General features: G+C 35.3%; 1 protein-coding gene across 3 annotated transcripts in view; it reads left to right on the plus strand.

The window, feature by feature from the left end:
- NBEA (neurobeachin) overlaps positions 1–12049 on the plus strand; it is a gene marked incomplete at both ends in the record, with an annotated part of 460977 nt that overhangs the window by 274324 nt on the left and 174604 nt on the right. For all 3 annotated transcript variants that reach the window (XM_079549697.1, XM_079549699.1, XM_079549698.1), the window contains one exon: positions 2555–2679. In XM_079549697.1, the coding sequence (XP_079405823.1) occupies positions 2555–2679 (125 nt within the window). The remainder of the gene's footprint in view (positions 1–2554; positions 2680–12049) is intronic.

Consider the following 12049-nt stretch of genomic DNA (forward strand, 5'->3'; position numbering starts at 1 on the left):
GGGTTAATAAAATGAGATATGTTTTTGAAGACATAGCTTCTCCTGCAGGGAAAAACTCCAGCTGCATTTTAAAAAGATGTGTAATTTGTGATTACAAATATGGTTTGAATCCTATTATTTCAAAGTTTTTATTTTGGACCATTAGTAAGTATTTCAGATGTCAAGCCCGGATTAACTAATAAACTTTTTTTGAATGCCAGCTAATAAACATTGTTTGGAAATTTTGTCATGTCACTTATGACTTCATTAAAATAGCAACTTTAAGTCTGTTACTTGCAGCTGAGAGTACGCAATGTCTTTCGGACTAAAAAGTGAAATGAAAGGATTACCATATTAAACACAGAGCAAATTAAAAAATTAATATCTTAGTCTTTGAGTATTTCTTAATTCAGTAAAAGGCTTTAAATTCTTACATTATGGTGTCATTTTTATCAACTTAACAGTCTTTATTTTTTTATGAAGAAGTACAGTTTCACAGAACTCTTTTGTTTAAAACAATTTTCATTAACATCTTTACTCCCTTTTCATCACAACTTAGAAGGATGCAGAAAAGGAATGTTTCTCATAGTCCATAATGATTTTATGACTATTCTTCCTATTGTGAGTTTAAAAAATTGACTTGAACTGCACAAGGAGATTTTAAGCTATGTGTTTGAAACCAAAGAGTAGCTGTCTGCCCATTTTTTTGCATTCATATCACATAAGAGTCAAACGGACTTAGCAGTCACAATGAAATTATTCAGTACTCGGTGTAGGAGGAGAAAGAATGGACTAATATGTCACACTAACACAACATCTGTGAGCAAGACTGTATCATAGTATGAGAACAATGTAGGCTGTTTTACCAGGAGAGAAAACTGGTACTCAGGATAGCAAGATTATCACATAGCAGGCATGCCGAGGCACTAACACTGCATCTTCCCACTGTGAGAGCTCAGAGCAACTGCCTCACCTTTATGGAAGATGCTCTGAATTGCTGTCACTGAGTAAGCAGCTCTCACTGAACTCCCAAAGATGTTATCTCAGTGCTTGTACGTAAGCAAAATAATGTCTGGTCCACAAGGCAGCATTAAGACTAAGACCCTCAATTCAATTCAAGAAGCATATATTGAAAATGTTATTCAGGATGAAAAAAAAAAAAGAAAAAAAAAAAAAAAGCTACAAATAGTTGACTAAAAAAATGATGATGTACTGCTTCTGAAAATATGAGTGGCTAGAAGGTTCGCTGCTGCATCCGCTCCCTTTGAGCTGTGCCCTCCAGATCAGAGCCAGGCCTCATGACAGATGTAGTAAAGTTGGATGGGGACACATGAAAGTGTGAAAGAAGTTGACTGCAAAAACTGCAAAGATCTGTTCTACATTATTCTGCATTCTACATATTTATTCACTTCATCTGGAAATTGCTACAAGTTCATAGCCATAGTGAAGACTATAGAAAACAATGACCTAACTCACATCTATGAAAATCCAGCTGAAATGAAGAGCTGAATGAATTGAATAGCACTGGTTTAAAACAGTGGCTCTCTAATTATGGTCTTGCAAGTTTGTAATCTTCAGAGTTGTTTGAAGTGTACAGTATGTTCAACTACCATTTTGAATGTAAAGGTGAAGCCAGAAACACTTTGGATATTTGACAGTGATCCAACAAGTTCTTTACATTTTGGCTTAAAATGCAACTTTGTCTGAATATCCCACAGCGTAATTAGAAAATTGAGAAACTGGGAGATCTTTGTGTTGATAAGGTCAAGAAGTTGTCTAGAGGTGAAGTTGGTCATTTCTGTAGAGGCAAAGTTAAATACCAAGTGATTACACATATATGTTTTGAGTTGAACATAGGTTAACACTGGCTTATATCACTCTACAGAGCTTTAATATTGCTTTTGAGTGTAAAAAGGGAATGTAACGCAAAGATGGCCATGGTTGTTAATGGCTTGTATTAGCTGGAAGCTATAAAATCATCCTAGTACTCTGTTAGTGCTGGAATAATAATTTACCAAGACAATTACCACATGGTGGAATTTTTTGCTGCTCTAATTCAGCGTTATTAATAATGAATAAAATTGCAATTTTCTCAGGTTGCTAGGGGCAGTGGGGAATTATTTCAATGAATATTTCAGCACATTAGTTTAATCATAGTTCCACAAAATTCAAGTGGGCAATATTTTATACTTCTAAGTTCAGTCTGCTAAGGGACCATAGTCATTAAATTGCAAACTATTTGCGCTGAAGTCCATTCTATGATTTACAAGCCTTGTTAAAAACACTGTAAAAGAAAGCAAGCTGTGCCATTAATACTTGTAATTTGATGCTGCATTTGTTAATGGGCTCAGTGTGATTAATGTTTTTAGCAGCAGGCAGAACATTCTGAGACAGGCAGTGATGAGGTTTATAATACATAAGTGCATGTAAAGAAATGTTAGAATATTGTAAGTTTTAGTACTATATGTTTTTACAAGATTATATTCCTGAAACAGAAAAGCAGCAGTGAAATTATAGTATGTAAATACGGTCCAAGCTGTGGTAGGTGCTGATGTGTGTGTTCTTTATTTCATAGCCAACTGCACGACTTCTGGCGCTTGGATTACTGGGAAGACGATCTGCGCCGGCGGAGGCGATTTGTTCGCAATGCTTTTGGATCTACTCATTCTGATGCTCTTCTGAAAGCTGCTGTGGAATATGGTCAGTACTAAGTCCTGCTTAAAAATACATCTTAACGATGTTTTCTTCGTGTCCATGAATCCCTGAGAATTATGTCCCTTCTTTTATAAGGATCGCGCTAATTCCTAGAGCAACATTTTCTTAGAAAAGGAATTCTTTCAATTCTCATACTTCAGTGAACCAGAAGATGTGAGCTTGTGAGCTGTTAAATTTTCTAATCCTCAAGGGGTTCACATGGCATTCCCAGACACTAATTTTGAGACACTGGTAAAAGTAACCAAACTTGTCTCTCCCAAGTGACAGAATGAAACTGTTAGGCCATCAAACTAATGTGTCATAACAGTTCCATTGGAGACCTCTCATGAATAAGGAATTAACTGCTTTTAAAATGTATCAGATGTTTTTATCTTGGCGTGAATAGTCTCAGCCAAAAATATATTATTTCTGCAGATAATGAAATGCGCAACAACTTGTTTAAAAATATGTATTTTGAGGATGCTTGTGATGGAATAGATTAGTGGCCTCATAGGAGATAGTCTTAGAATTTAAGAATTAGATGATAGATTATTGTGGAGAGATAACTGGAGTATGAAAGAGGAATGAGAAACACTCTTAGAAATTGCCTTATAACATCCAAAAGTTTCATGTATTTTACTGTCTTCTGTTCAACAGACTGAACCTGAGTACTCCAAAGAACTAAAGTACATTTACTTCTCAGCCTTAATCTCTGCAGCCCTCTAATCTATCAAAGATGGGGGATATTTTGAAGAATACTAAGATGCTTTTCTGTTATTTTTCTTTAATTTGTAGTAGTGGGAAAAAAAAAGAAAAGCACCTAGGATTCTTTAGCATTTTGCAGTGAAATTTTACGTCATATATGAAAAACTGAGAAAAGGGGAGTAATTTGCCCAAAGCAAGTTAAATCTTTCAGTTGACATGCAGCCAAGGGCTAATGGTGCCAGAGGTTCTGAATATGATAGATATAAAGCTAACCCTACATATTTCACCAGCTTTGCAGGTTGCTGAAGCAAATACCGGCGATTCAAAGAAGGTTAAACATATGAATATCTGCATGTGCAGTTTTACTAGCTAGTGTAATTTAATACTTATTTTAATGTAAAATAAGGTTGTCATGTGCAGAACTTCAACTGTTCACCAGTTGGGTTAAGGAAGTCATTTCCCCTAGGAGTACACTTGCCTCATACACATTTGACAAAAGGTTATTTTATCCACAGCCTTCCAAAATGTCAAAATAGAGATCTTATCAGAAGCAGATGCAGAAGTGTGCTAATTTCTGTGTTGCTTTTGGAAGAAAAATAATCATCAAAACTATGTATGAGCTTTCTGCACTATTCAGGCATTAAAACTCTTTAAAAATACTGTAATTTTAGTAATTTTAATTTTAGATATCAGACTAGCATAAAAACAGGAAGAAATCTGACTCAGAAGCTATCATGAAGTTTTAAGTCTTCATACTGTCCACCTTCCATTTACATAAACAGCCTTTTTTCTTCTTTATATTAGGAATATTTTATCATGGGGATCAGATTGCACTCAGTAGATGCTGGAAGTGTTAGGGCTTTTTTTTTGCTTTGTTTTGTTTTATGAAAGCTATAATACAAGTTGCATTTTAATTGCTTCCACATACTGCAAAGATTGAGTCTGTTAAAGTAGTTTTTGAGTTATAGTATTTCAGTGGAGTTGACAGATGCCCAGTATAGTAGAGCTAGCCTGCGAGATAAACCCGTAACCAAAAGAAGCAGACAAGCTGAAGGAGTTATTGTTTCTTACCATATTATTTCTATGTAGTTTCTCACTACTTACCTGTAAGTGCATTCAAAATACAGGAAAATTAAAAGCTCAGGTATTTTTGAAGGTAGTATGCATCAAATGTACTGATTGCATAGAAGTTTCAAGAGACAAAAGTTTCAGGAAGATTAAAATAAAAAATTCCAAGCTTAAATTTTTCATGTATTTATCAAAATTAACTTGGAATTTTAAAGCAGCAGCAGGCTTTGAAGTTGTAATTCATGGATTCTATCTACATGTACTTACTTTTCAGAGGCTAAGCCTTTGGATTTTAACACTGAAACTTTCAGCTGACCTTTCGCTGTAAGAAAACATCCTTAACACTGATGTTATTTTTATGCCTCTTGGTGTTACTAATGAGTTGAATAATTTATGAGGTTGTCATGTGAAAAGGATTTGGTGCAGTTTGATGTACTTTTAGCCTCTGGTGTTGGAATGTGATTAATAAAGAGCTGGAGGCAGATTTTTTTTTTTTTTTTTTTTTTTTTTCTGCAGGGTTTAACCTTCATTGTAATTTTTTATTAGCTTTGTTTTTATAATTCTGTTTGGAACAATTTGATAGTGAAGTGCCCCCAGCTTCCACAGCTAAGCTTGATATCAGAATATAGAAAGAATTTAAGGCATTTTTATAAATTGTTCTGCATCCTTTTCCAGCAATCGATTTTTTTTTTTCCCTGACCTCAAATACTTTGTTTGTGAGAAATAAACTGTTAATCAAAGCAACATTTGTTAGGTTTTTGTTATATTAATAGCAGTTTTTCATCTTGACTGATACCCCTAGCACAAGAAAATCTATTTTGAGCATCAGTAAAATGGTGGAAACATCTTATAAGTTTTTGTTATCTACATTGACTGTCAGTTATCATTTAGGAATTTGTGCATTAATATTGCAGTAGAGGAATGTATAGTCAAAGCTAAGTAAGCAAGCTCCTCCATATCTACGATCAAAGGCATCAGCTTAAATAGGTCTGATCAGGCATTGCAGAAGAGGGCAGGCAGTTTCAGCTGAGCAAAAATCACAGAGCAAAGATGACAAAATTAATCAATCATTTCTTTGGCAGTAAATAATAAGATATGCTGAGGATTGCAGATGAGAGAATTTCCAGATTCCTTGGAGACGTGCCTGCTTAACACCTGATATATCTAAGTTTGTACAGCCATCAAGATGACCTTGATAAACAAAAAAAGTGCTCTACAGCTACTCTAGTACTAAATCAGTGTTGATGCTGGATTTGTGGATAATGTGATTATATAATACTCACAGTCATCAAAGAATAGAAAATTCTTGGAAATGAAAACCATGTCTGTGATTTATATGTTTGTTTTAGAAAAGAAACAACAAATGCTAAATTATGTCTTGAAGGGCTTTAAAATGAAGTGTTAAATTTAGCTTCTTACTGTAGGAAGCATTATTTGTTATCTGCTGCATGGCAGTCATATTTTCAAAAAAATTCTGCTACAAGGCATATGGTAAAGCTTCTATACATTTAACTACAGGATGTTTCTTAGCAACTGTATGCATGTTCAGACGTCTGTTTTTCATGAAATATACTCGTGGATGTGTATGTATGTTCATAGGAGTATATAGGGGTGTGTGTGTGTATGTGTTCGAAGTACTTGGCAAGTAAAAGCATTTCAAAACTGAAGATTTTTTAACACATTCCTGTGGCTATATGCTTAGCTATCCTATGAGACTGTGGGTTTATCAGAGTCATAGCAACATTTCCAGGAGATTAACTGGATAATTTTTTTTCCGTTAGGATTAGTCTCTTCCATTTCTAGCTATTATTTGATTTTAGCACTGGATTTTACGTCTATTTCATATCTAGTTGTAAAACTCAAGCACAATTATTTCAGCACTGTATCTGCTGTTCTCTTTTGTTTTAGTTAAATTCTTACTTAAATAGATCCAAAGATTCATTTCTACCTCTTGTGAAGCTGAAGAGGTATTACTTCCTGTATTCTCAAAGTGCAAGGTATAAACTGAGCTTTGGAACTACTGAAAGATTTTTAGAGTTATAATTTTATAATATCAGTGGATTTTAAACAGTTCTTATTTTAAGTTTACATGGAGTTTCAATGTAATTTAACAAAAAAATTAATTGAAATTGGGAATTAAAAAGAGGGGGGAAGAAAAGTTTGTGCAAGAGATTATAGATTCTATTTCTCTTCCCCAAATTTTGCTACCAATAAATTCATAAAATATACAGACATGACCCAATTCACAGTGATTCTGTACATGTGATGAAAGAACTGTCTCTTCCAGTTAATCACCTTAACAGTTTACAGTCACTGGATATTAGTATAGATGAGACACTGCTGTACAGCTGTGGACAGTGAAATAGAGTAATATTCTACAGAGGTCAATTTAAGAGCAAAGTAGTGTATTTATTATCTTTGGTCCTTCAGCCTTTGGAGACTATGTTCCATAGACCATTTGTGTTAAAAGGGATCCAAGAAAAGCCACATTTTCTTGTTTGCAACGGATGCATGAACATGAGGAACTGTGTGTCCATGCTCTAAACATAGATATGTAAGCTGGTCAGACTGGTCAACTATTTCTAGCCTCAGGAATATTTGGCCTGTTGAGCTGATTATCATGACAGATAAAAAAACACATTTATAATGTAGTATGTGATATGTGCAGGTTTTGAAACAAGGCTACAGATACAGCTTGTATATGCATTACAGTGATTGATTTTGAATTTGCATATTTTAAGTTACTCATTCCATAATATAATAGGACATTTAATTAGCAACCTTATTTCAAGAGCAGTTCTAACTGAAACAGACTGTATCTTGCTCCTTCTGGCAGTTGTTATCACCGCTCTATGTTTCAATAAATGCTATATATGCTTATCATCAGAAATATGGTTTGATTATACAAACAGCGTTAAAAAGCATCAACTTATGAAATCTGAAATGTTCAAATCTAAAGTCTACATTCATGAAATCTGCTGGAGTTCAACAGATTTTCAAAGAATTGCAGTCAGGATTCCTTCAGGCTGCTGAAGGACTTATATTCCTAGAGCAGTTAGCTTCAAGCAGGTGCTAACTTAAAGGATGTTTGGATTCCCTGCTGTGGAACTGGAAGCCTGAAATCCATTGGAACTTCTAAACAGACCAGGGCTGTCTTCAGAACAGAGAATCTGGCTGCCCCTTGGGCCCTAAATCAATATTAAATTTGGGAGGATCCTCAATATCAAAGAAAAATATATTAAGGTGTTACGAGGGCTGTAACTCTGAAGTGAACTCTCAGTGCTGAGAAGTCCAGAGCAGCTGATTTCCACAGCTCCTGATGCCTATCTCCTCAACTGCTGGGCTCCCCATGTTCTGTGATTAGTGGTAGGACAAGGTAGAGGGAGAACACTACACAGAAACCATTGAGAAGTTGGTTTCATTTAGCATATACCAGATGTTGTTCCAGAAAACTAAGTCCATTTATAAACAAACTTATTATGATGTTTTCTGGTGATTAGACAATTTAAGAAATCAAAATGTTCTGTGAACTGAATGTGTTTAATTTCTTCATCTCTGTTCAGAATCTTTATTGTGGAATCAAATGCCTAACCCCAGGAAGACTGAAAGCCCACCTAAAAGCTAATCTTCCCTCATTACTGGAACTTCTATGTCTTGGGTTCTGCACATTGTCATATCAGTTTGACGACAGTAATGACATTTCTAGCAACCTAGAGGTTCCAGTCCCTTCAGCGTATTTATGACATATCTGTTGAACTCTCTCCAGTAAGTCCGTGTCTCTCTTGCACTACAGGCCCCAGAACTGAACGCAGCACTCCATATTTGGCCATATGCCTTCTTAGCAGCATGAACACATTGCTGACTCATGTTCAGCTTGGTGTCTACCAGGACAACCAGGTCCTTTTCTGCAGGGCTACATTCTATCTGGGTGCCCCCAGCATGTCCTGATGCCTGGGATTGTTCCTCCTCTGGTGCACTTTTTCTTGCTGAACTGCATGAGGCTCCTGTCATCCCATTTCTCAAGCCTGTTGAGGTTCCTATGGATGGATGGCAGCATAACCTTCTGGTGTATTGTATTCAGATTGAGTTTGTTCTGAGTACTTGAGTTGCTAAAATGTTTCTGATAGGTTTTGGTTTGGTTTTGTTTTGCTTTGTTTTTATTTATTTAGTGCAGTATCCCACGCTGCCCAGAAAATTAGTCACACACAAAGCATTATAAAATACTTTGCTCTTGAGAAATGCGGGTGATGACCCTTATCTCAGATAACTTCAGAACTAATATTGAGTAGTGTCATATGTATGAGTGTAAAAGAGAAACTAAAGAAAACAGAAGCCCCTGACTAAAAGTAAACTGCCTTCGTTCACTCCATACATACCCACTTTATTTTAGCCTGTAAGTGAACACAGGTTGACAGGCAGTTTTGTGTAGTTTTAAGAAATACCGTCTATTTTGTAGGCAGAAATCACGTGTTACTTGATGTAACATGGTAAGCATTTTAAGAATATTTATGCAGTCATTAAATTAATCCATAACGATGCTCCCATGTGTCATCAAGTAAGCCTCCTTTGTTCTTTACTCTAAATGTGGTCACGCTGCCACATGACACAATGTGTAAGCCATTCTGCTTCACATGGAGCACCATTTTCTTTCTGTTTTCTCTGTTCAGCTCTCTTTGTCTCCATTAGTTTCATTACCAGCCAAGCACTACTTGTTAGACAAGATGCCCAGGGTTAGATGTATGATTTAATATTAAGAAAATTATGTTGAATGTTGAAATCAGTAATGTTCTTGGTTATCTCTTTCACCTAAGGTAATATTCTGATTGCACAACTTTATTTCAGTACACGAACTAAATTCCACATCCGATTGTGAAATCTCCAATGCACTCTGAATGAGTTTATGTCCTAACTGTGTAGCTGAAGGAATGACAAAAATATCTGTGGGTTTTTTTTTTTTTTTAGGTATAGCATTTTAAGATTTGCTTCTACAGCCTTGTAATTGTAGCCCAACAGTGCCATCCACTGCTTCACCAAATAAACTTCCAAATATTTTATCCTCAGAGGGTTTTAGGGAAAATATGACCCAGAAATTGTGTTTTGCTAAAATTTTACATGGTAATTGTCAGATATGAATAAAAATAAAATATTATTTAGAAGACTCTGTCCAAGAGTAAGAGCTTTCATTAGAGATTACTATAAGAAGTTATTACAATTAGATTACTAATTGTGATAATAACTAAATCTAAAATACTGGGTTTAACTTGCTCTTTCTAGTACTTCGTAGTACCCTCAAAAGACATAAATTTATTCTCATTAAATATGTATAATATTATGATGATTTTCACTTCAAGGTGAATTGGTAGTGGAATTTGCTTAGGTAGAGTACTGGACACTACTGTTTTTGTCAGTAGCTGACTATTGTCCGAGGAGGTAATAGGAAATGAGTTTCAACTGCATCCTAACAACCTCACAATGATATTTATCTGGTTTCTGTTATCTGCCATATCTAGCACAGGAATTTTCATAACAGCTCCATATCCATACATGAACAGTGAGTTCTTCAATAGACCTTATTTCATGTGTCCTCATTTTATAGAGTCACCTTCGAAATACACTCAAAAAGTACCAGTGCAAACTGGAAGATTTTGAGAGTTTCAGCATAGTGCAAGGTGCAGACATGAATGCAGAAGCACCAGAAAGCACTGTATTAAAAGCCAAATAGATTGTGATTAAAGTTCTCAAATATAGCACTAAGTAGCATGTCAAGGAAGACACCATGTTAAGAATTCTATCAGCTAGTGTATTATATGTTTCCAGTTATGTATTTGATTTTGTATTTCATATCATATATGCAACATCGTGACGTAATTTTTTCTTCTCCTTCTTATGAATTTTTTCTTCTCCTTTATGCTTAAAGAGTATACCTCCCTGTGCATTTGTTATACACCTGAACGTCATCTACAATACACAAACACTCTGAGCTGAGAAGTCTATGCATAACACTCCATGCATGTTTCCCTGGTGTCTCTTTTAATTCAAATCACTCAATCTTATGTCTTCAAAAAAAGCTGATAGTGCTGTCAAATAGCATCTCATTTCCACGTTTAATAGAAAACAGTTATTGAGAATTTGACATAACAACAGCAGTTTTGCAATATCCCCACAGTTGCATGGAAGGTCTGCACTTTTGTCAGTGTTTACAAAGCAGAATGGAAGATGTCACAAACGCCACACTGCAGGTTAAGAGAAAATGAAATAAAACACCTATTTCCTTTTTCCTTTACTACTGGTTGCAGCTAAGATTTCTGCAAGTTAGCTTTCCTTGGTATACACACAGGCTTTCTACCCAGGACAGCAATTGCCATTCCCCTATTTCAGAGACAAAACAATGAAAATCTGGCAGATGATCTCCATGAGCTGTTTTGGTAACACATCTTCAGATTCTGCTTTATCTCAGTGATATCTTATGTACTGTTACTGTGTCGCTTTTATCTGTTAAAGTGTACCCAAGAGCTTTTCTAGCTGCAGCTATTTTTGTTTTGAAAAAATAGATAAATCCTGTGTAAAATTCTGACCTTGATCAAGCAAATAGAAAAGTTTTGATTTTAATTTTGTATTTTAGGTTCAGGAACTAGGAGCTCATGTTGTTACAACAGCCTGGCCTAAATGGTTTGCTGGTTTTTTTTTGTTTTTTGTTTTTGTTTTTTTCTTTTAGGATATAGTCCCTTAGCAGAGCTAAGAGTTAAACACAAGTATTCCAATGTTAGGGCCACACTGCTGTCTCACAAATGTGAATATCCTGTGGGTGCTGCCCTTTGTCTGATGTTGCTATAGGCATTGATCTACACAGAAATAGAAACATTTCCTCCCACCAGTTACTGTTGTTGCTGAAGTGAAAATGATGTATCCCAGTTCTAAAGATGTGGGAATCCATGTGAGGACGATATGAAATTTGCACAGAAAAAAAAAAAACAAAACCAGATATCAATGCAGCATATTCAACCTATTGGGACTGCACAGTAAAGGAGAGAGTAATGAAGAATGAATCTACATATTCTAATAAGATTACTCTGTGGACAAATTTATCGCAAATATAAAATGGGGACTGTCCTTTTAAGAAGGAATTCAAGAAGACACTATGCATGAATTGGAAATTTTGCATATGTAAAGACTGCATAAGATCTTTTTCTGTATGTCTCAAAAGAGCAGGATTTCATTTGAAATTATTACCATTCTAGAGAGCAAAGATCATCTTAGACATTTTGGCAAATGGTTATCTTGAAGCTTTTGAGTCTTCCTTCTGTGCATAAGTAGTCTTAATAGAATTTAAATAACCGCTTTACTGTGGGAATTTGGATACTTACTATAAAACCATTCTAAACTTACTTGCTACTTCTTCATTTCTTAGCTGTCTTATTAAGTCTCTGTTCTATGCCTGTTTCAAAAGAGCTGATCTTGTTTGGATCTGATAGCAAAACCATAGACAGTGAGGGACAAAAATGCCTTCTAGAAAAGACAAAGTTGACCGTGCTTTGGCCGCAGAGAGGAATAATTAAGAAATTAGAAGGCAGAGCATAAATCTACAGATAAATCTTTTATATGA

The sequence above is a fragment of the Tetrao urogallus genome, assembly GCF_951394365.1.
Source record: "Tetrao urogallus genome assembly, chromosome: 1".
Classification (NCBI taxonomy): Eukaryota; Metazoa; Chordata; class Aves; order Galliformes; family Phasianidae; genus Tetrao; species Tetrao urogallus.